This window comes from Neltuma alba, unplaced genomic scaffold (assembly GCF_004799145.2).
Source record: "Neltuma alba isolate B1F8T4 unplaced genomic scaffold, ASM479914v2 tig00004658_pilon, whole genome shotgun sequence".
Lineage (NCBI taxonomy): Eukaryota > Viridiplantae > Streptophyta > Magnoliopsida > Fabales > Fabaceae > Neltuma > Neltuma alba.
Window position 1 is genome coordinate 1 of NW_021633804.1, and position 25,450 is coordinate 25,450.

General features: G+C 34.3%; 5 protein-coding genes across 6 annotated transcripts; 1 reads left to right on the forward strand and 4 right to left on the reverse strand.

Annotated features, from left to right (window-relative positions):
• Positions 1-575: 575 nt before the first annotated feature.
• Positions 576-2,053, forward strand: LOC114745402 (uncharacterized). Its single transcript, XM_028933554.1, has 2 exons — positions 576-1,015; positions 1,632-2,053. The coding sequence occupies exons 1-2, from the start codon at positions 657-659 to the stop codon at positions 2,041-2,043; spliced, it is 771 nt and encodes a 256-aa protein (XP_028789387.1). The 5' UTR covers positions 576-656; the 3' UTR covers positions 2,044-2,053.
• Positions 2,054-2,068: 15 nt separating this feature from the next.
• LOC114745403 (acidic endochitinase-like) lies at positions 2,069-3,612 on the reverse strand. The gene is made up of 2 exons (XM_028933555.1): positions 3,132-3,612; positions 2,069-2,822 (listed from the first exon to the last, which is right to left on the reverse strand). The coding sequence occupies exons 1-2, from the start codon at positions 3,610-3,612 to the stop codon at positions 2,428-2,430; spliced, it is 876 nt and encodes a 291-aa protein (XP_028789388.1). The 3' UTR covers positions 2,069-2,427.
• A 1,994-nt stretch (positions 3,613-5,606) lies between these two features.
• Positions 5,607-7,477, reverse strand: LOC114745404 (reticulon-like protein B5). The gene is made up of 5 exons (XM_028933556.1): positions 7,267-7,477; positions 6,701-6,881; positions 6,465-6,606; positions 6,134-6,203; positions 5,607-6,048 (listed from the first exon to the last, which is right to left on the reverse strand). The coding sequence occupies exons 1-5, from the start codon at positions 7,460-7,462 to the stop codon at positions 5,879-5,881; spliced, it is 759 nt and encodes a 252-aa protein (XP_028789389.1). The 5' UTR covers positions 7,463-7,477; the 3' UTR covers positions 5,607-5,878.
• A 10-nt stretch (positions 7,478-7,487) lies between these two features.
• Positions 7,488-11,272, reverse strand: LOC114745405 (RING-H2 finger protein ATL67-like). Of its 2 annotated transcripts, XM_028933560.1 has the most exons (2): positions 10,710-11,209; positions 7,488-7,544 (listed from the first exon to the last, which is right to left on the reverse strand). In XM_028933560.1, the coding sequence occupies exons 1-2, from the start codon at positions 11,184-11,186 to the stop codon at positions 7,521-7,523; spliced, it is 501 nt and encodes a 166-aa protein (XP_028789393.1). In that variant the 5' UTR covers positions 11,187-11,209; the 3' UTR covers positions 7,488-7,520. The 2 variants fall into 2 exon arrangements, with proteins under 2 accessions (XP_028789393.1, XP_028789392.1); XM_028933559.1 differs by lacking the exon at positions 7,488-7,544 and having other exon boundaries at positions 10,340-11,272.
• A 5,198-nt stretch (positions 11,273-16,470) lies between these two features.
• LOC114745401 (RING-H2 finger protein ATL68-like) lies at positions 16,471-17,103 on the reverse strand. Its single transcript, XM_028933553.1, has one exon. It carries the CDS (start codon positions 17,101-17,103, stop codon positions 16,471-16,473), a length of 633 nt encoding a protein of 210 aa, XP_028789386.1.
• Positions 17,104-25,450: the final 8,347 nt, after the last annotated feature.

Here is a 25,450-nt window from a genome sequence, read left to right on the forward strand (position 1 = left end):
CATCTGACACTTTTACTCATGCAGCGATAAAAAGGAAAAAAATTTCACTTTCAGTGAAACCATGATTTTGATAGAGGAAACCATGATTTCATGATAAACCATGATTTCAAAGAATGATAAGGTGTTTGGATGCTTTTTTCTTAAAACTTGGTTTTCTCTTCAAATTTGAAGAAATACCCAAACACTCTTCTAGATGATAATATCTTATGCTTCATATTTGTGTAAAATTAAGGGAATACTTGATTAGGAAGCAACAAGTCAGAGTAATAATTAAGGAATACAAACTTCATAAATATAATTGAATACACAATTTAGAAGAACATATTGGTGGGCTAATCCTGCATAACAACGTAATTAGGATGTGGAGGGGAGCAAGATTAAAGACTCCCTAGTCAGCAATAGGGGTCAATGGGTGCACCATTTCATTTGGAATGTTGGGTTCTCATATTTTAATATTTTTATCTTTAATAATGTAAAAACAGATAAGTTGACGAGACCTAAGCTAGAACGCAGAAAGCCGCACCCGGTTTCTTTCATTCAGCGTTATCGTTTGCCAAAAGGGTGTTTCCAGATAAGATTTCATTTCCGGAAAATGACATCGTCTTCCCTAATTTCCCTCTAATTTCATTGTTTATGTGGGAAAATCTGAGCTTCTAATGGCTCTTCTTATCCATTCACCGGTGGCGCTCGTAAACCCCAAAGTTTTCTCCGATCACAGCCCTAGCTTTAGGAAGCTTCAGAGCGGTAAATCCTTCACAGACGGTACTGTAACTGGGCCTAATTGTGGGATAAGAGTTTCTTGTAGGGTGAAAGAGTTTGGGGTGTCGCATTTGAATCAGCATGTGAGAGTGAAGCCGTACGGTCTTTTTTCAGCCCCGGTAAAGCTAGAATCGAGGCCGAGCAAAGAGGAGGAAGAAAAGCAGAATTACTATTTGAATCTGGGCTATGCGATCCGGACTTTGAGGGAGGAGTTCCCTGAGCTCTTTTATAGGGAGCTTAGTTTCGATATCTACAGGTTTGTTGAGTCTTCGCATAATTAATTCGTGATTTTCCACCACCGGGTAGTTGAGTGTTTGAGGATAATAGGTTTTTTTTTTTTTTGGTTATGATCTTTGTTTTCCACCAATTTATCATTTGTAATTTTATAGTTGAACATAAATTATGGCCTTTGACACTGATTGCATGTATTGATTATATCATATAAAACGTACAGCAAGGTGCAAACAGTACAGAAGACACGAAAGCGCAAAGTGTAGTGCTTATGTTTTACATGACTGATTATGATCCTGCCTTAGGAGGGATTGACTAAGCTGGATGTTAAAACGCTGACGTTTGCATCTGGAAGCTCCTACTGTTGTTGATAATTTTAAACCTTTAGTGTCAACATTAACACTGGACAGAATATTTAAGTTTCAATTTGTAGATTGTCACTGACTAAATGTTATCTGTGGATCAGTGACTTGATTGATTTTCATTCTAAATTTTGGTATGCGTGCTTTGAATGTATCAAATACTAGTATAGGAAATCGGAAACCGGAATATACCCAGTGTCGAATTGAGTTGTTCTGTGGGTTTGTTCCTGTGTCTAAAATTTATTGCTCAATGATTGCAATATTATGTCCACTTTGCAGGGATGATATCGTATTTAAAGATCCTCTCAATACATTCATGGGCATTGAGAATTACAAATCAATCTTCTGGGCATTACGATTTCATGGCAGGATCTTTTTCAAGGCTTTGTGGGTTGACATAATTAGCGTGTGGCAGCCTGTTGAGAGCACGATAATGGTTCGCTGGACCATTCATGGAATCCCTCGAGTTCCATGGGAGAGTCGTGGAAGGTTTGATGGAACCTCTGAATATAAACTTGACAAAGAAGGCAAGATTTATGAACACCGGGTTGACAACATTGCTGTGAATTCACCTCCAAAGTTTAAAGTGCTTGGCGTGGAACAATTAATCCAATCTATTGGATGCCCCTCAACCCCAAGACCAACTTACTTTAAAATATCTTTGTCTTCAAAGAGAACTTTGCATGGGTGAAGTTCTTCAAAATTTTTGGGTGTAAATTGTGAATGTTATGCTGAAGTATTGAACTAGACATATAAAGCTGTCGTATATTTGTGCTCCAATGTAGTAGTAAGTGTGTAAAGGATCTATATTGGCTGTTGTAAGTAGCAAAATTTCAGCCATGTATATATTTTGTACACTCCGTTTATTCTATGGATTTGCTAAGCGTTGTCATCAGATGCAGTTGGACTTTCGAAGAAAATGTTTTGATTTCTTAAAGCAATTCTCATAGATGCATTAGAAGAATGGGGTATTATATTCAAGAGTGATGTTCATGTACAACTATAAGGGAGGAACATACAAAAGGATTGATGCGTACTATAAACGCACGGGCATGCAGTTGTAAGATTCTAGTCTCTAGACATCACTTTTTATGGAGGAACTATATCCAGTTTGATCATCGTAGTACTTGGACCATAACATGACACCTCCATAATTTGCAGCGGTTTTGATAGCCGGGAGCACCTTTGAGGTAAGATCAGTCACAGGAATAAAACCACTTCCAGCCGCCTGGGGAGATGCAGGCAGCCCTAAGAAAACTTTTGTGCTCGGGATGTCTGCAATCCGTTGCTTCCAGGCATTTTCAAGATTGTTAATATCTGTAGAACTGTACTGGCATGGAGGATTATTGTAAAACTGAACCCAGACATAGTCAAAAAGGCCTGTCTTAACGGCATTTCCAAGCCAGGCATCAGGAAAAGGGCACTGTGGAGCTGCTGTAAGGTAAACCTTCTTTCCTTTGCTGGTGTATCCTGAAAGTAGAGATGCCATTATAACGCAAACTATATAATTATCTGAGTTTTATTATTACCTAATCATACTGCATTATTCTGATCAGTCATAAAACTCTTTCAAAGTTTGGATTTTTGGATTAACCACTGACTCGTGCTTCATTCTTTATTCACTTATGTCCTCTCTCTCCTCTTGCGGTGATCCATAATTCCATATGACAGAGGAAATAATATTGAAAATCTTTTAGATGAACAGTAAATAGGAAAATAAGTCGCAGTCAATCCAATTAGTTTGGACCTTACTTAGACCCAACTGTTTGTTAGCCATACCTGAGAGATATCTGGCAAGATCGTCCCAATGCTGGTTTGTTCCTTGTTCAATGTCAAAGTCAATTCCATCCAAGACAGCTTCACCAAGAGGACGAGAAGGTGAGTTTCCCCCCAAAAAGTTATTCCAAAGATAAATGGCAACCTGTCTAGCATCCTCTGAGGATGCAAGTGAGTAGCTCCCTGCACCTCCACCAATTGAGAGCATGACCTTAATGCCCTTGGCTTGACAAGACTTTATGTCAGCACTTAGAGACATGCAGGCATTGCTATATGCGTCACAATGGCCTGAAAGGTCTATCTTGGGAATTCTGCCATTGCCAAAAGTGTAGAGAAAAGCTATGTTCACAAAGTCATAGTTTCCTGAAGCACAAGTCTGTGCTAGAGTTTCCTCATTCCCGTTTTGACCCCAGTAGATGGCAATCCCGCCAGCCTCTGATCCTCTTGCTAGGGTAAGCAGCACCACTGAGAAGAAAATTGGCATCAGAGTTCCTAAAGTGCCTGCCATTTAATCTCTCTCGTTTGAAATTTAAAGGTTTTTTTTTTTTTGGTCTGGGGATGTATCGCTCTATCAGCAAGAGAGACTTATATAGTTGAAGGTGGCTGATGAGTTTTGAAAGTAATCTTGTATTGCTTATGAAACTGATCGGTGTGCCTTAAGGGCTATCTCTGGATTGCGTTTTCGGCCTAAAACAATGTCATATGAATGGTAACTAAAAGTCAGGTGATCTGATTTCTGCCTTGTCTCTTGGTAGCTCTTCTTTTCTCCAACGTACGCCATGAGCAGCTCTCTTTAAAACGAAAATTCTTCTTGTCCTATAACTTTTGTTCGATTCATAAACAAACCCATTTCAGTTATCTGCAAGCGCGAGAATACATTAGTTGCATTTTATTATTTATTTCCCAAAATAATTGGTACTTTGTTTTTATTGTGTATGAGAAATGTAATATTCAAATGAGTACTGCTCTTTCTGTTGAATTTAATTTAATCCTAAATATAAATGTTTTACCCATTTTATCCTGTTATATTTATTTTATTTTCCTAACTAATTTTACTAAGGAAAAGTTTCATAAAAAGAGCCCTGAAATTATCATTTCTTATTTAGGAACTTAAGAGTTGAAAATAACAGGAAAAAAAAATGTCTGATTTGATATTTTGTAAATGTAATTAAATGATTAAAATGTTCTTGTATCATACTACCTCCGTTCTTAATATAAGATCCTGTTTGACTTTTATTTTAGTTCTAAATATAAGGCCCCATCTACCTTGTCTCTTCATATTTATATATTTTTTTAAAATAGCCCTTCTAACAATGATAGTTCTAGTCAATACATTTATTAGCAATGAATATTTTAACAAAGACAACACCTATTTAGGACAAATAACTAACTCAACTTACTTCCTTAATCTCTTCAAATTAGTCAACTAGCTCTTATAATTAGGACCGGAGGTAGTATTTGGGAAAAAAAATTAGTCAATATGTTTATCACCATTAACTGTTCAACACTTATTATTGTGGAAATAACTTATCACTGCATATAATGCCTGATTAAAAATATCATTTTTTTTAGTTTTTTTATTTATCATTTTCCCTTTTACTAAAATAAATCTAATGTTAAAATATGAACATTTTAAGAAAATGATGTCATATTTATCAAAATTAACTACCTTATTTATTTTTTTATCTACTCAAATTAATTAACTTTTACATTAAAAATTAAAAAAAATTCATCATCTATATTTTGATATAGAAAATGGTAAGCGAGAAGTTAAGCCTCCGTTCCCCAATAAAATCTCATTTCATTAGAAGCAGCCAATGCCGTCATTTTCCCTCTCCATCCTTTTCTGGATCAATAACACTGCCTCATTTTTTTCAGAGAAAACCATATTGAAGGTACCTATACTTTCTCTTAATTTTTAATTTGGTACCTATGTGCCCTTTAATTAAACATTTAATTTTATCTTTTTAACAACATTAACTCTTATAGCTTTGTTCTATTGATATTTTTAGTCTCTACATAAGGATTAATTATGTTAATAGAGGCAAAATAAAGATTTAGTTAAAAACAAAAAACACATAGGTACCAAATTGAAAATTAAAAAAAAGTATAAGTACCTCCAATATGGTTTTTCTTTTTTTTCAAATGTGAAGTTGCAAGTTGGGACCCTCATAGGTGATGGGTGCATTAGTTCCTCAGTGAAGGATGGCGCACAAAAAAATGGCCTAATGATATTCCGTAATCAAAGGTGAGAGGGCTAAAAGCCATCAGAGAGCTTCAAATATTTTCCCTGACAAGAAAGTCATGCTCACGTACAAAACCTAGAGCATGATGCCGTATTCCATAATCAAAGGTGAGAATATGGAATCAAAGGTGAGATGGCTAAAAGCCCATTTTGTTCAATCATCTCCAAATATTTTCCCTGACCAAAAAACTCATGCTCAAGTATAAAACCAAAAAGAGCATGATGCACGAGCATACAAAAATATTAAAGCTTTCGCTAATATAATTGATGACTGAAAGATCAGATATAAGAAGTCCAACATTGGAGAAGCCAGCGAAAACCATAGCATGAAAGCGAAATATGGAGCTACGCCTTGAAGCCAAAGCCGGGGGTACCACAATACTCTTCCAAACCCAACCCAAAAGCTAACAACCGCAGGCAAATTAAACAAGGCTCTACGGAACTAATAAATTAAACATCTGGAGCCAAAGTTCTTAACAGTTCAAACCATTGCCATTTCATCTCATCACTCTAACTTCTTGCCTTTCAACGGACCCCTTGGGATCTTACTCAAGACCTTGTCATCGAACACAGCATACTGCTTTTTAATCTCAACGGTAGCCTTCTCAGCAAACGGGTCTATCTTATCCTGGTACTTGTCATACAGGACAGGAACAGTGTGCAATGTAACAAAGGCTGCGCACCAAATGAGGATTTTCAGATCGATCAAATACCATAACATGAACATAATGCTTCAAATAATGACAGTTATTGTTCTTACATATGTAAAACAAGGTCAAGAAGTTGCACCAAGTTCCTACAATTGATAGGATCCACAAACCAGCAATAACCTAACAACATCAACATCAGATTCCTCAGGATGAGACAATGTCATGAATTTCTTTGAAGATTAAACATCACCCACCAAGTTAGGCACTAAAAATTTATTGCAGTGCAGCAATTAAAATCATAATCAAGCCGAACAATCAGGGCACAATATAAGGAAGTTAGGATCAATTAGTAACATGCAAAATCTATATTGCTCAGTAATGACATAATTATATTATTTTTGCATTAAGGATGGAATGAGATGGTAAATCACATTCACATACAATAAGGAACTTCTTCAGATCTCTTCCTGAAGCTATATTACGCAAGACAGCAAATCCTCTATTGATTTCAATTCTCAAAGCAGCTGCAACTTGCAGGAATGGTTCCTCAGGTAGATGAACTTCCGGGATGCGAGGTGCAGTTCTACAATATGATTTATTGAGCAATGTTAAAGGTTAAATAAATATGAGGTCCCCGCTATAACTTCATTCAATAGATCATAAAGTTGGAGGCCTACTTGTTTATGAAGGTATGGGCATTGGACCACAAGAACAAAACTGCAAGCAGCAGTATCAGAATGTGACAGACCAAAGTGAGAAGGTGATACTCTAGCAACTCGAAAAACACCCAAATGCCTGTGGCTGTGCCAAGTACACTGGCAGATATTTTTTTGTTCCTCCACAGCAACACATCAGCAGCTGCAATTAGTGATTACCATGGGAGTATTAGAAAAACACATCATAATAGCAAAAATAAATAATACAAATCACACAAGGGAAATATAGATTGCCGATCTAACACTAAATTCCCTAAAATATAGAGTATAAATATAAAAATATCGTTACATTTAAAGATCATCCAAAGTTAAGTCAATCAGTATCCCGGACAGCCTAGACAAGTCACTGTCTAGTCCCCATTTATAAGAAAATCCATTGGTACAATCCATACTCCATAGCATTCCATCGATTCGAAACAGTGATTATGCTAATTAATTTTGAAGACCACAACCTACATGGCTACATCACAGATCTGACAAGACTAAAATCGATGAGAAAGCAGGGAAGAGAGCCAGAAGGTTCATACGCTTTCCACCGCCGAGAACAGAATGTACCGGCCTCTCCCTCCCGAAAAGCCGAAATACTTTGTCCTTCACTGACGAAGTAACTGGCTTCTCAGAATCGGAATCGGAAGACGACGAATCGTGACCATTAAGCTTCTCAGCTACTTTCTCCATAACCGATCCAAGACCAGTAACGGTGCTCTCCGCTTCCTCTGCCATTGTCGTCGCCCAACCCGAAGCTAGCGATCCGAAATGCTAAATTCAAGTATCGATGTCCTCAATGCGAGGGCGTGAGCAAGGGAAAAATTTGAGGTAGGGTTTCAAGTGAAGGTGAGTGCAATATTTATAGGTACGAAAAACGAGATGAATCCGAAGCGGCGAGGCTCAGGGCAAATTTGAATAGAGATAACGAGCGAGGAGGAGGAAACGGCGTTTAATTTTTTAATGCCGTCGAGATCCACGCCGTGATAGTTGACGGCGTTTGATATAAGTGCGTTGCCCAGTCACATAGGGCCGCTTTCCACAAAGAAAACACCGACCGAAAACGGCAGGTGACACGTGGCGGTTATTTAGTGGCAGAATACTATGGACGGCTTATACTTTCTGTTCTGGGTTAGATGGACGGCTCATACTTTCCACTGGTTAATAATAATAATGTGGCAGTTGATATACGGCCAGTCTTGATGGGATTTGATTTATCGGTGAGGGCGGGGACGCTATCGGAAAGCTGGCTTCTTGTAAACATGACATCGTGTTGTGTTAATATGAAGTGATTAAAAATAGTTTTTGTTGCTGTTATAAAATAAAAAATTAAAAATGTGTTGAAGCATTGTACAATATTTCAATGAGGACTAAATCCTTTTCAGCTAAGCTAGAAGGATTTTTAAGCAGATTCAAACCGTGGAAAATGTAAAGATGAGGCCGATTATAAAGGAAGGTCAGGGTATTAACTTGATTTGTTAAAGCTAGCTGGATTCGGCAGATCTAATATAGGCACCGTTTAGTATTATTTTTAAAATCACTTATAATCACGTTTCATATAAATTGAAACTAAACTATTCTTACATACTTACTTATTTTGTATTATATAAATCATAATTAAAAAGTTATTTATAAATTATTTTAAATAGACACATAGTTATTTAATCTAATGGGTGTGAGTGTATACTACTCATCAGAGTTGACCCTAGCACATTAGTATAGAAACCCCACGTCCTTAAAATCACCACCATTCATAAATACACTTTTTTTAACCAAACCCGCCTTCCCCTGATAAGGGAGTGGACCCACACACCAATTCATTTCTCCATAACAACTTGGGAGTGTCAATCGAGTTGTAGGTTCTTAACTCATAATATCCTCAATAACTTCAGCAAATATTTTAGCATAAACAGCTCAAACAGATTATGAGAAATAGAGTGAGTTTGAATTATTGTTATATGGAGAGATAAAGTAAATTTAATTTTTGACAGTAAAATCTAATGTTTTCTCAGATATCAAGGACAAAAGATAAGTTCATCCTTTGTCTGTAAAAAAAGAAAAGAAAAAAAAGAGCCCATCCAACTATCTTACCTGGCGATGCCTTCGACTAACTTTTTTGGACCTGTATATATCAAATACTACCTCCGGTTCTTAATATAAAATCTTGTTTGACTTTTATTTTAATCCTAAATATGAAACTCCAATCCACTTTGTCTCTCATATTTATACATTTTTTTGTCAAAGTAGCCCTTCTAATAATGATAGTTATAATCAATACACTTAATTAGCAAGAATATTTTAGGAAAGACAACACCTATTTAAGACAAATAACTAACTCCATTTACTTCCTTAATCTTCTCAAATTAGTCAATTGGTTCTTATAATTAGGACCGGAGGTAGTATTTATAAGCATATTGACAATTCTCCTTATATACTTATTTTGTATTCTATAAATTATAATCATCATTCTAAATGAGAAAAATCACAATCAAGTTCGCGTGTAGTTTATTAATATTCTTTGGCATTAGTATGGGCATATGGAGCTTTCATGGTAGTTTAGTTGCTAATACTGACTTTTTCAGGCATGTTAGTGCTTCTTTGTTTCCTGCTTCATTTGGAACTTCGTAATCATGTTAATGTCTCTTTTTTATTTTATTTTTTTTACCAAAAATGATTAATCACTGTGAGAGAAAGCAGCAGATCCCGAAAGAAGAGGGGAATGCAGTTTGCACTCTGCACACACGCCCCAAATCCCAAATTATTTACCACAAAAAGCGAAGATCGTAAATTGGGCTTGATCCGGCCCAGGACCCTAGTCTGAAGAACCAACATTTTTATGAGGATTTTTCCCCCTTCTAACTAGAAGATCGGGAAGGATCATGTTCCGATTACTATCGAGTATCGACCATCGTCCCCTGATAATTTTAAAAATATCTTAACTGATATACCACATCCACCCTAATTATAAGAGTCAGTTGACTAATTTGGAAAAAAAAAAATTTAGTTAGTTATTTGTAATAAATATATATTGTCTTTTTTAAAATATCCTTATTAATCAAGTATGTTAGCTAAAACTATAATTATTAGAAGAATTATCTTGAAAAAATTAAGTAAATATGAGAGACAAAATAGATTTGGATCTTATATTTAGAACCAATATAAAATTAAACAGGATCTTATATTAACAACCGGAGGTAGTATCATATTGTATTGTATTTGGCTCTGCCAAGAGATTCTCGTCATGAAAAAAAGAAAAAAAATTATACAGAGTCTTGCTACCTATAAATTATAAACAATATAATTCTAGTCAAATTTTTTATTATAAGGACAACGAGGGTTACCCATCTTAAAATATTAATAGGAGTTTTGTAGAAGTTGAGTCCATAGATTTTATAGAGAAGGCCAAGCTTGAAAATTCAGAGCAAAAACAGGTCTTTTACTCGGGTAGCCCATAAGTCAATATACCTACTACCCTGTCTTTAATATAAGATAAAAATTCATTTGACTTTTTGTTTTGATTTTAAATATAAAAACTTAACTTAATTCGTTTTATTTATCATATTTACTTATTTTCATGTAACAGTATATAATAATTTTAATTAATATTCATTGTTACAAACTACCAATGCACAGAACATCTCTCTACAGAGTTACTCCATGTTAGTACATGAAACAGCACTCGTATGCAGCACTAACATTAACATCTACGACCTGCTTTCTTCCTTTCCCTTGCAATTCATCAAAACCACAAAGAACGAACAAAACTTCCTCCAAGAAAAGGTTACAAAGGAAATTATTACCATCCTCAGCGAAACCCAGAACGCCCGCCCAATAAAGAAAATAAAACGTTGTCCATTATGAAATCGTACCCGATCGGAGCTCAAATTAATAAAAGGAGAAGTCAACTGCTGCGCCTCCGATCAGCCGCGTACTGAGATAGAGGCACCACCTCCTGCAACGGCGTCGAGATCGGAGTTGAGATCGGCGTAGGAAGCGGAGAGTTTCTGCAGACGGGGCAGGAGCCGTTGAGCTTGAGCCATGCATCGAGGCAGACGAGGTGGAAGAAATGGCGGCACTCCGGCATCATCCTCAGCATCTCGGAGTCCTTGTACTCGCACAAGCAGATGGAGCACGTGATATTGTTATCCGCGGCGTCGGCGGCGGCGAGAGCGTCCTTGGTGTATGAGAACCTCGGGTAGGAGTTGATAACATTAGGAGCGAGACCGAGGGAGACGGAGTTATCATCACGGTTGTGGTCTTCGTCGGCGACGAAGATGATGCGGGGGAGAATGATTCCGTCGGGGGGAGGGGGAGGAGGAGGGGAGGGAGGGTGAGGCCGGCAGCAGAGGTAGGAAGAGAGGAGGAGGGTGGAGAGGAGAAAGAGGAAGGCAAGGGCGATGGCGATGGAGTAGCCGAGGCCGATGTTGGAGAGGAAGGAGGAGGCCGAGGCGGCGGAGGACATGAGGAGTAGGAGGAAGAAGAAGGGGGATCTCCATTTGAGGGAGAGAAGAGGAGAAAGGGGATGTTAGTGAGAAAAGGGTGGGTGGGAATCTCAGCTGTTGCATTTAATACTGTGGTTTTTGAGAGAGAGAAAGTGAGAGTTGATAGGCATTAAATTGGAGAAGAGAAAATTTGAGCTTTTCTGCTTCCTCCACTTCGCTTTTGGAGGTTGCAAGTGGAGGTAAATGGACCATCAACTCAGCTGCAACTCCAAGCACTTCTCTGACTTTCTTTAAGCCACTTAACCATTTAATTAATGGCTATTTAGTTAAGTGCACCTCTTGCATTACGTCATCTCTCAACTTTCAAGGCATTCAAGATGGGTTTTTGAATAATGTTAATTATTATTTTTTTTATCCTATTTATGAGTGGATTACTCTCCATATGCTGTTTTAAGGCATCTTCTAAAAGTAATTTTCATCCTAAGCATAAATCACTAACTAACTTAATGTTAAAAGGCTCACAGAACTTCATGTTTCTATATCTGTATCATTTAAGTTGGGATAAACTACGAAGACATTATCAATTTATGACAAATTTAGTGCTTTGGCTGCCTTTACATGTAAGAATTAGTTAAGGATGCCCTGTAATAAGAACTAGAGGGAATACATTGCAATATTATATATTGAACAAATTAGACGCATTGTTTAATTTCATAAATCTCGTATTATATAGTAATTTAATACTACTTTCGATCCTTAATGTAAGAGTTAATTGATTAATTTGAGAAATTAGAGAAGTTCGTTAAGTTAGTTATTTATAATAAATAGGTATTATATTCCCTATAATACTCTTATTAATTATGTGTATTAGTTAGACCCACCATTTAATGCTACATTTAATATGTGCAACTACTATTATTGGCAATACCTAGAAAAATAACAAAAATATGGTTCGAGTCATGTTTAAGGACACTGTCCTTAAAAGTTATTCCACCACACAAGTTAGAATAAAAGGTGGTACTCACCAGGATTAAACAAACCCTTCCTGTGTAGAAGAGAGAAAGGAGGAGAGCTCAGGGATAGAACTCAACGCGTTTTAACCATGCACCACACATTACCTTTTATAAGTAGATAATATGTGACCGTTGGACTGCCATAATGGTAATTAAAGATGGTTTTAATAACAATTAAAAGAGCGGTTTTTAAACAATTGATTAAGGTGAATTAAATCATTTTAAGGGCATTGACTATAGTTTATGAAAAAATAAAACCGACTAATTAAGACACATAAATGCTTCAACGGTCATCTCTAATGGTCAGTTCTAAAAACTCCTTCGTAGCCATTTTATTAGATGAAGCTCACATCTTAGTAAATACTAAGGTTTTCTCAATCTTGAGTAATATGGGACTTCTTTTGATATACTCACATACTGAAACTTCAACAACTATAAAGACTACTTTGAAAAAATAATAAATAAATATGAGGAAGAAAGTAGATCGATGTCTTATATTTAGAATCAAGTTGAATGTTAAATTAAAAATAGATCGGGATCTTATATTTAAAATCAAATTAAATGTTAAACTAAATTGAATATTAAACTAACCCTTATATTAAAAATCAGAAATAGTAGTATAGTTAGGTCTATCCCTGCCCCTTGTTCCCATTGTTCGGAATATAACAGATCCATCGCTTAAAATGGTGTCAAAGCTTATCATCTAAACTTACTCAGGGCTCTGCCCTTTTTTGATAAATACTCAGTCAGGCAATTAATGCAATAATGATAAATATCTGGTACATTGAAGAAAAATGGCAGCTAGGAATGACTCGTTGGTTTTGTCATATTTCCGAGTTGATTTCATTTTCATGTTAGACAACGTGACGGTGACGTTTAAGGTTGTGATCAATAGTTGCACAGATGAATGAAAGTAATTGGGTGGGATTTTCTTTTTTCTTTTTTTTTTTTGTGTGGCAGCGGCATACGTGGCGCTCCAAATCCACAACGGAGGGAAGTTGCCATTAAATCAATATAGAAATTCATTATAAACCCTCTCTAATATTTCTTATATACCTCACAAAATCCGAATACTTCAAATAAGTAAAAGTCTTATATCGTTGATTTCAATCCTTCTACAACATCATGGATCCTGTCTTTATGGTGTATGAATATCGTTGTTCGTTTAAAATCGTTTATTTTGTTCTTGCTCCTTTTGGCCCTTTTTTCCTCTTTTAAAAAAAATGTTCTTGCTTTTTCTTTTGGATTTGCAGATCTGTTAATCAAATCTTTAATTGATCCACATTACATCATGATAAGATAATTAATTCACCCTTCATGATGATAGGATTCTTCCTCCCCCATATATCCGCCTCTATGCTTTATAATTATTATTTATATCCCGTGCGGGTCAATTAAATCTAATTTTTTTATGGAGTCTTTTGTATAAATTATTAGAACTTATTGTCATTATTATTATATTTAGGTTAAATTATACGACACTGTTTTGAACTCTGAATCAGGTATAAATAATCCTCTTAAGTCTTAACCTTTAAAACTTAATAAATTAGTATTATATATCTCCTTAAACTATTATTGATGCGTAAATAATTTTCATGAAGTTTAAGATATGTAAAGATACAAAATTAATCGCAGTTAAATGCATAAATGTAAGATTTTAAAGGAATTCATTGAAGAGTTCCAGAGGTTATGAAGATTAATAGGTATACGTTTCAAAGTTCAAAGAAGTTATATATAATTCGCCCTTTTATATACCATATAGACATACCGTAGGCCCCGAGGTTTTAGAGTTTTCGTCATAATGAAAATTAAATATAAATGAAATGATGATCTTCTAATTTAATCATTAAGATATTTAAAACGGTGAATACTTTATAATGCGACTCTGTGTTTTTATTCTTTTTTTTTTTTTGTTAATCCAATATATTCATAAATTATTTTAGATTTAAAACTAATTTCTTATCTATCATTCTAACAAGTACAATTCTCGAATGCCGCCCTCTCTCTTTCTTTCTTTTTTTTGAATTAAAAATCTCATATTAACATTTTAATTCCCCATAATGATCTCTTAATAATCCGCTTTGCGATATTTATTAGTTGATTATATATATATATATATATATATACATATATATAAAGGGTACACACCACTTTTGACTGTTCTTTAAATATACTCTCCTGAACTTCGTATTCCTTCTCATTTTTGTGACTTCTGATTGTTCTATATATACCTACCATCCATTTTAATATCTGCCACGGTTTCAGCCTTTAATCAATCTCTCCATCTCTAAATATGGAACTCAAAAAGAAAATGTAATCTTGTCAAATTCTTTTTTTTTTTTGGTCAAAGTAATCTTGTCAAATTCAACCGCGCACAGAGTTTAGTTTTTAATACAAAAATTGGAATCAGAGACATTGAAATAAAAATAAAACTTGTAAAACCCAAAACCAAGGTATCGCTAGCAATTTATCAGCGTGTCAAGGGTCCAACTATAATCACATAAAATGTTAAAAAAAAAATGAGTTGCATATAAATCGTGAGTAATGCACTCATTAAAAATTTTATTTTATAATATTGTAAGTTGTGAGTTTTATTGTAGATTTTATTATATGTATTAATAGATAGCGATGATTATCCATTAAATGCACATGATGATGCAAAAGCACTATAGTCAAAAGTTCACGTGATGTCCCAACCATAAGATTAACAAATTAGTATAATTGTGTTGCAGTGGAGGACCTTGAAGGGGTTCTACTTTATTCAGGTATTGTGTAGTTTTATGACAGCAACGAGCATTGAAAATTCCACCCATCCACATGTTGAAACATAAGTAAGTCATGGCAACATAAATCTAGTTGGTGAGACATAAAGAAATACTCTTCATATATTAATAGCAAATGATGGTCTTAATTAGGCTAATTAAGTAGGGTTTTTGAAGGGATTGAAAGCTGCCTTTCATTTGAGGCATCATTTAAGACCACTTTATTTTGGTAACAAAACCTCTTAGTGGATTTGCCCCAAATGATTCTTCAGACACAGCCCAAAGTGGCCCATATTCTTATGAAATAACATCTAGTGTAGTTGACCACAATTAAATTTAAAATATTACAAGTTTAATAATGAATGGACATGATTTTTTTCTATATCAAAATATCAAAACGGTAAGATCAGTAAGTAAACTTGCAAGTTCAACCAAGCTAGCATAAATTTAAGATCAAGTTAACATGATTTTATGAGGGAGAGATGTAAAAACAGTAAACTAATAGAATCAAACTGCGAGTGTAATAAGAATGTTTGCCTTAGGAACATAAAATCATTTAAAGTAAACTAAGATAACCCAAACACAGCCTAAACAGGGTTAGAAATAATAATTTTAATGTACAAGTGGCAAGGAGGTTAGAGGGCCGCGAAGTAACTCAAAAGAGTGAAATAGAGAGTCAGAGGCATCTCGCATCTAGATCACTAGATTCTATTAAGGTAGCAGTGCTCTATTTATTCTCTTTCACCTCCTCACTCTCTGACCATATGTCAAATAATGATTCCGTATAAGAGAAGAAGATCAGAAAAATGTGAATCTCAAAGTTTTTGATCGATCCTGTTATAAAAGGCAAAGATGCTTGGAATGAGAAACCTTGAGCACACCCTTCTCCTTCCTTTGATATGACGCTGAAGATATCAATTCATAATTCAGAGCAAAGATAGATGCAAGAGGTTCATGCTCAGTCATAAAAGGATTCGAGCTCCTTAATGGTCGCGCACACAGATTCAAACATGGGTGGCAGAGATGGGACTTGTTTGGAGATCATTAATAATTATGTGCAGTACGTAGCAACATGGTTCATCTTTGATGAGTGGATTTTGCTTTAGAAAGAACTTTGAGAAGATCGAAGATGGAGATGGGCACGTATGTATGAAGTGTAGTAGCTGGGCGACATCGTGGGGATATTCATCTCCATCTTTCGCCACCAACGTTATTTAGTTTCATGCATACGATGTAATCCCTCCTTTTAAAGGACAGGATTTTTCTCATATTGATTCGCCCTTGTTCGCGATTCTTTAGGCATGAAATTACAGATTTGTAATGAATTTCCACTCTTCCTATTGTTTATGGTCTCAATGTACTTGGAAAGTCTTTGGTCCTCCTGTGAAGGAAAAACCGTATGTTGATCCTGTCATCTTACCAAAAAGAAACAGGAAAAGAGAAAACAGGAACTAATTTCCACATGCTACTTTAACTAACCATCAGTGTCAAAAAATTAATCATGATCGAATTCAATCAACTCCAATTCATTAGTCGCAGGACGACGACGACGGCGCGTCCTGTGAAGACGACGTCGTGGGCTGTTGCAACGACGGCGTGGCCTGCGGCGACGACGATGTCGGGGCATGTTGCAACGACGGCGAGTCGCGACACACAGGACACGACCAATTAATCCTCAGCCATTCGTCGAGGCATATAAGGTGAAAGTAATGCCCACATTTTGGCATCATCCTTATCATCTCCGACTCCAAATACTCGCACATGCAAATCGGACATGTCGTGTTGTTTCGTTCGTCGGCTTTCGCATGACAGTACAAGAAACTCGGGTACGAGCTGATGACGGCTTCAACTTCAAGGACTCTATTAGGGGTTATTCCCGCCGCACCATTGTGGACGGGGTTCTCTTCGTCGTGATGGCCGTCGGGATTATTACCAGATGAGTCAGGGACACCGTCACCTCGGTGGCTGCTTTGTTGATGGTTGCCGCCGCGGCACGAGCGGAAAATGGTGATAGACACGCGGATAACGACGAAGACGAAGAGGAGGATGAGGAGTGCCTTGGTGAATAAGGAGCCGATGCTGAGGTCGGTGACGAAAGAGGTGGTGCCCGCATCAGCACAGTCGTCATTGGCGGCGAGGATGGAGGGTTCCGGCGACGACATGGGGATTAAGGGAGGTGGTTACCGAGAGAAAGGGAGGGGATATATTTCCATAATATATCATAAGAAGAGGCATTTGGAAAACCAGAAAGGTCGAACCCGGAAATGATAGGTATGAGCAGTTATGTTCTGTTAGACAATTCACCAGACAGGTGCAAGCCATTGTAAGCTGTTTATAACAGAAATCTGCGAGTGTTTAATTTTATATATAACTGTTTTTCTTTTGTTTCAAGATGATTATCGTTGTTAACTACCATTATCCGATTGAATTTACAGTTTTATTTTTAGTTTTATATATTAAAAGATGAGAATTAATTCCATGCATGTTGTTCTGGTCAAAGGGGGAAACATTCTGGTCGTCTTATTTTTCTCTAATTTCAGTTGTTTTCTCTTTTTGATCAAAAGAAACTTTTATTTCTGTTGACTGCAGAAAAAGAATAGCACATGAACTGTCCAAGCAAGTATCTTAATACATCAGAATCAGAAACCGCAAGAAAATGAAAAACTTCTTGCTACGTACTAACTACGCAGTCAAAAAGTTTCTTGCCGTCAGTTTCAATCACAGCGTTTGGCACCTGAATTTCAGTTGTTTTCCCCCCAGATTTTTATCTTTATCATATATAAAATTTCATTTTATTTTAGTATAATTAATTTTTTAAATTATTCGAATTATATCTTCTTTTATCTACTGCTAAAGTGTCGAAAAGTCCACATGCGAACACTTTTTATGTTAAACAATTTAAAATGACAATGTTAGGGAAAAATTAAGAATGATTAGAGCATGATAGATGAGAAAAGAACCATGAATAGCCATGCATTTGACTCTATGTATGAGGCCACCTTGACTAATTAGATTGGACTCATTGGAATAGGTATGGGTAGGCCCCATGTTTAACATGTACAGTAACAAAAAGGGGGGGGAGGAAGAGAAATCAGAAAATATTATTGCCAGTATTAATATAAAATACTTCGGCCAAAACGTATTAGTATAAAATTTAAAAAATCATACTGTTTGATCGTAACTCGTGAATAATACTACCTCCGGTTCTAATTATAAGAGCCAGTTGACTAATTTGAGGAGATTAAAAAAGTAAGTTGAGTTAGTTATTTATTCTAAATAGGTGTTGTCTTTCCTAAAATATCCTTACTAATTAAGTGTATTAACTAGAATTATCATTATTAGAAGGGTTACTTTGAAAAAAAATATAAATATGAGAGACAAAGTGAATTGGGATCTTATATTTAGGACCAAAATAAAAATAAAATAGAGTCTTATATTAATAACCGGAAGTAGTATTATTGACCAAACAGCTATTTCTTTTTTAAATGATATCAACTGTGCGCTAGTTGGCAGTTGGTACCAGGTTTTTAATGAGATAGTTCAGCAGTCCCACGCAATTTTTTAGTTTTCAAGCAAGAAATAGTGATGAATTTCACGCTTGCTTTGTTTGTGTGATTCGGCCACAAGTTATTACTCTTCTCTTTTTATTTATAAGATACTTCTAACATGTTTTATATAGATTAAAAAAAATTTTAAACTTTATTAACTCTTGTTTAAAATTTAATAATTTTTTAACTTTATCCTTATTTAGTATACATTATACCTCATGTGAACAAAATCAACACAATAATAAATGAAGAGTAAAATTGTACATTCATACAAAAAATTTCTCTTAGTGTCCCATAAATAGAACCAACAAATTTCTTTTCTCTCTGCTCTCATCGGAGTATTTTCATAAAATTAACTTGTTATTCATGCAAATTCAAGTTCTTATTTATATATAAATCATGCCTATGCTGGATATTGCTCATATATATAATAATACTTTACATTATTAATATCCACCATTTTTATAAAATTATCCAGTCACCGGCTGTAGGCCCAGCCCAACTGTTGTCGGCCCACAGACGGTTGACGGGGCAAAGCTTTTTATATCTTTAGAAAAGAAGGGGGTTTTAGTAATTGTGTTTTAAAAATTATTTGCAATCAAGAACGTGAGTCTTCATGTATTTTATGAGACTTTTTTTTCAAAAGGCATATTGTATACTCATATTAGAGATAATACTCCTCAAGACACTATAAGTATTAAATGTAAACATCTCTTTTAATAAAAAACCGAATTTTAATTGAGAAAAAACCTATTCTACCTTATGTTTTAAGTGGCCTTTGTGTGACTCCAAATTTATAGCGAATATACTTTTATCTTATGCTTTTTTTTTTTAATTCATACTTTGACTGGTGTCTTAGGCATAAAAGAACCACACCAATTCATTCTGAACCAAAATTTACTGTGATGACGGTACTGCAGGGGATGTCTTGCGGGAAAATAGCACGGTAATTTTCCTCGTCGTTCACCCTCACTTTCAGTCCAAGATAGTGCGTAGTTAGAACTTAGATGAGCCATCTTTGTCAATTCCAGAGGAAAAAACGAACACGAAAAACGCTGACCCATTCTTTGTGGACACTCGACAAATGGTTCAAGTCGCTTGTCAACTGTCAAGTCCATAAATGCATGAAGACAAAGTTCAGTTCAGGACTTGGAAATTCAAATTTCCACAGCTTAACGAATGCCTATAACCACCAGTTGTTACCATATTTTCCTTTTCAATGAAAGGCTCGTTATTTTTAATCAGTTGATAGGCCTTTTTTTTCAGTTAAGTTTTATTATCAGGTGGACATAACTCTGCTCCTGATTTTTTTCGCTTCACTTTCTTTTTTTTGAGCAAAATTTTCGCTTCACTTTCAAACGACGCAAAATAACCTGTTTATATTCATTACCAACAATTTAAACTTTGGTATTTTGTCCTCATTTAACAAAACAGAGCCCGTAACCCATAAAATAAACAGTTTAAACTGTATAAACTATAGGGAAAATTTCCCAAATTTTTTTTTTGAAATTACTAAATCCCAAATCGGGTAACAACACTTTATTAGACTTTGATAATACTGGACTTACAAATAACAACACATTGTTATAAAAATTTCTCATTTGAAATTTAGTAATTTCAATTTTTTTTTTTTTGTGAGATCCTTCCTAACTCATCCTTTAAATATTTTAGAATTCTATGATGTGGAATTTCAAATATAGATATATCACCTCCCGTTCTTGATATGAAAATTAGTCTGATATTTATTTTAGTTTTAAATATAAGACTCCAATATATTTTATCTCTCATATTTATCTATTTTTTTTTCTAAAGTACTTCACATGTTAAAGATCTTATCAAACAGTACACATGACTAGCTAGCAAATATATTTTAGAAAAAATAATACCTATTTATTATAAATAACTAACTTAACTAATTTTTTTAATTTATTTTAAATTAATTTTTATATTAAATATTGTGCACATTCCTTATATTAACTTTCAAGAAAGCACATATCGTCGTGGCTTTTGTTTTGTTTGTCTTTTTTCCTTCTTTTTTTTTTTTTTTTTGGGGTCATGGCATGAAGAGTTAGTCGCACACGTGCTTCGGAGTTCGAACGGTTGTTTTTTATGTTTTTGGTGAACGAAGAGATATGGGTTTTATTTTGAGAATATCGCCCATCACTTTCATTTTAGGTGCACCGTCTATTAAAGTATTAATATTAGTGGTGCCTCAACTATTCTTTTTGCCTGGACCCTAGATACATAAAAAAATAATACAATAAAAAGAATTAAAAAAATTGAAAATTATAAAAATCTTAAATTAGGTTTAGTAACCATACGTTATTTAGCGTTGACAACATTAAATTTATAAGTGACAAATTTGGCATTTACAAATTTTCAAATTTTTTAATCTTTTTAAAAAAATAATATTAGGACTAGATGCATTTAAAAAAATACTTTAAAGTGCTGGAGGCATTAAAAAATATTACCTCTAGTCTTTAATATAAGACCTTATTTGATTTTTATTTTGATCATAAATATAAAACCCCAATTCACTTTATCTCTCATGTTTATATATTTTTTGCCAAAGTAATTTTTCTAATAATGGTAGTTCTAGATAACAAACTTGATTAGTAAGGATGTTTTACGAAAAACAACACCTATTCATTACAAATAACTAAGTTAACTAAGTTTTTTAATTTCTCTAAATTAGTCAATTGGGTTTTATAATTAGGATCGGAGGTAGTATTTTACAGTACTGGACATACTTAAAAATTTTTTCACAATACTGGATGAACCACAATATTTTAAAGTGTTGGATGTATCTAAAAAAATATTTTGAGGAACCGGATGTATCTTATCCCTTATGATTATTATTATTACTACTACTACTACAAATCATAATTCAAGGAACGCAAGTTTATTTTTTCCAGCTTTTTTATCATATAAGAGATTATATCATGTTTTACCATGACCTGTTGTTCGATTCTGGAATTTCTCCACTTTTTCGTCACTTCCTCCAATTCCTGATTCATTCCTTCCACCAGCTACCGCCTGGACCGGAATATATATAAACTTACGCGTTTTTAGCACGTCTTGACTTTTTTATTAATTTAATTTGATATTTATCCTATATATAAAATCTATTTTATATGTATTTAAATTAATAATAATCAAGTAAGAGGAAAAAAAAGAGAATTAAAAAAATTGTTAGAATATTTTTTTTAAAAATACCATATTAAATAATTTAATTAATATTATTTAGTCATGTCAGTTGTCAGAATTTAATATAAAACCGGTTTTACTTTTTTAAAAAAAAAAAGGTAAGGTAAGATGGAGATGGTAAAGACGAGAGAGATAGACCCACTTTTGAACATGTAGGTCCCACAACAAGGTTCCCCACCCTCTCTGGTTCATCTCACTTGACGGGTCCCTCTGACCACCCATAACATTCGAACCTCGAAGATCAGGGGAATAAATAAATAAAAATAAGAAAACTGGAATATTGATCGATTTCTAAAAATCATATCTAAGCAAAGGAGCTGTTGTTTATCTACCCATAGTTGAAATTAGAACCACGTAAATCTCTACACCATAAAAATAAAGACACAAACCTGATGAAAACTTACGACGAAAAATCGTATCTAAAGTCTAACCTTACGCTTGCAAATCATATCCTTGACCGATCGGCCACTAATATCAATAGTCAAAGAGCAATTCATCTTGATCTCCACATGTTTCTTCACGATATTCCAAATATTCACTCTTCCCGGAACTATCGAGTAGCTGGTCATGTTCATCTCGCCGCCGGTGATGTCGGTGAAGAGGCCCGAGCTGCTTATCAGTCGGTCCGCCAAGACGTCTACCGTGAGATTCATCGGAAACGTGCTCCTCGCCTTCGCCCGGCCCGGCGGCCCATACGCCTCCGCCACCGTGGTGCCGTGGTAGTTGATGGTGGTGGTGGTGTTGTCAAACCTGAAGGACACCGCATTAGGATTTTTGATCGACATGGCCACCGCCAGAGTCATATTAACCCTAACTTGAAGCCGAGGCACTGCATCGACCTTGAGATCCAGATTTGTGACTTTCACCTGATTCATTGTTACTTCGGGATCTTTGACCTTGAACACTGTAAATATTAAGATGATGATGATCACTATAATTACAAGTAGAAGAGAGACTGATATACATCCGCACCATTTCATTCTTCTCCGACGAGCTCCCTTATCGGCGCCGGCGCCCGAAGTTGGGGCTAGCGGCTGAGCTTGCTCGGGCCCGCCCATAGATGACCGGAGAAAAGAAATGAAGTAATTGAAAGCCGATATGAAAGACCAAGGAGATGAATTTATTTGGGGGCTGAGAATATATAAATACGAGTATATATATAATTAATTAATCGAGTCAATTGTCAGCAATAAGAGTGTTTCTTCTATTTGTTAGGGAATAGAAAGAAACTTGGAAACGGACTTCTATTGGAACATGAACCGACCGACAAGCAGCAAGCTGGTTTTCGGTCCCATTTATTATTTTTTAAGAATATCTATGTATTATGTCCGTACTACATTCTCGTTTTATTTGAAATTTCTTTTTTTTTTTTCCGTTAGAAAACTTGTTAAACGATCTAAATTTTATCTTTTTCATTTTTTGTTTTAATATTTTCATTTTAACCGAAATAAAAATATAAGATGAAAACTTTTTCCCTCCAGTGTTCTTATAAAACTTTTAACTTTATTTATTTTGCCATCCAAAAACATTTAACTTATAGAAAAAAAAAATGAGTAAAGAGTGTTTTTTTGGGATAAAGCAAAGAGTGTTTATTATAATTTAAACCATTTAAATTAATTTTGGATGTCCTAAATTCAATTCAATTTCTTTATATTTTAAACTATTTTTTATTTTAATAGGTAAAAAAATTTAAAATATCTTATAAATTTAATTTATTTTAAAAAATAAGTTTATCATTAAAAATTTTAAATTTGTATTAAATTTTGATTAGAGTGTTAGGTACTAGGGGTGTTGATGGATGGAACGGGACAAGGAATTTTGTCCAGTGTCCTATGACGGGATCGGAACGTCTCGCTTTTCTTTTTTTTATAAAAAATACTATAATTTTTTATATAAATTTTTTATGTTATAATGCTTATTTTTTATTGGACTTCTAAAGATAAAAATATTGTAAAAAATATTATATAGAGAACTTAATTATATAGTATAAAAAAAGGTACAAAAATAATACTGTAAAAAAAATACCATAAAAGAAACACTATATAATTACTTTATAAATTATTTTATTGAGGAGGGAGATTTCGTTAAGATAATACTACAACTTAAGAGTTAAAAATCACCATAAAAATAATATTTATTATTAATAAATAAATTGAATAATGTAATAATAATTATTAATAAATAATTTTTAAAAGAAAAAAAAACCTGAAACGGGACGACCCCATCCTGCGTCTCATCTTGTCTCAGTTAGTGTTTCGTCCTGTCTTGTCCCATTTTTGTCCAGTCTTGAAAAATTTTTTTATCCCGTTCTGTCCTGAACCCACCGAGACCAGGATTAGACGACCGGAACGAGGCAAATTGAACACTCTTACTAGGTACTGGAGAGCATTCAAAATGAAGAAGCTGAAATTTTAAAGCAGTAAAAAAGTCTCGCAAACAATAAATGCATTACTGCCAAGAAAAAGGAAAAAATCGAGTCAGACTTTCTGGAAGGCAGCTTCTTAATGAGAACAGTGACATGAGACTCATGATTTCTTCTCCCAAAAATTAATTTTTAATTTTGACTTTCTAGGAATAATTTACGATCAAAATTTTTAACTCATTTTAAATATTTTCCTTCCATTTTTTTTCTTCACCTTGGGTATTTTCTTTCAATGAAAGTGACGTATTTGAGAATAGTAATTATTTTTTAATCGAGATAATTTGAAAAATCAAATAATCACCATTTGTAAGACTCCTGTGGTGGCAGCAGGACCCCACATCCATTCTGCATCTCTTCCACCAGCCTTTTGGCGGCCCTCAACTCTTTGCTCCCGACATCCTTGACTTTGCCACCTGGCAAAGTACCATGGCCCCACCTGCCACTTTTGCTTATCTTCAATTTCTCTTCCTAAAGCTAAAAATTATAGGAAAAACTGTGGATAAATTCCCGTTAAAAAATTAACTGACAAATGATCCCGTTGTATATATATATAAAAAAAGGCTACACATAAAAAAAAGTTAAATGATACAACATATTATTTAGACATAAAGAATTAACTTACACATAAGGAAAAAAAGATTGCATACAAGGGAAGATAGGGAACCGGTTTTGGTGCTCATTAGTTTGATGAGCATATTAAACTCATCAAATTTGAATCATTCATGTCTCATTTGGATGGTTCAGATTTGATTTATTTTTTATTTTTATTTGTTTAAAATAATTATTTTAATATATATAGAATCTAAAATAGAAATAATCTCTTCACTATCATTTTTTTAAAAAATAATTTTTTATTTAAAAATAAATAATTAAAAATTTTAAATTTGGATCGTTCAAATCAGATATAAACCATTTAAATCTGATGAGTTTATAGTGCTTATCAAGGTGATGAGCACTGAAACTAGTTCCGGGAAGATAGACTGTATGTAACGTAAAGAAGTTAAATTACACATAAGAAAAGTTGAGTTGTATAAAATCCTAAGAGACTATTTGTCAATTAATTTCTCAATAAAGATTTATCTCAATTAGCCCAAAATTATAATAAATATTTCCCAAAATTAAATAAAATTAATTTTAAAGGAAGAGCTTTCATTGGGTTAATATGTTTATTATTGACTAACTCAACATATAGAATTCGTAATACCTTTCTGTGGATATTCATAATTAATTAGCTCAAAATAGGTCAAATCTCTATATTCTTAAAATTGTTATGAAGTTATTTATTGTTTCATCCAAAAAAATTATTTGTTGCTATATTCTTTTATTAGAAAT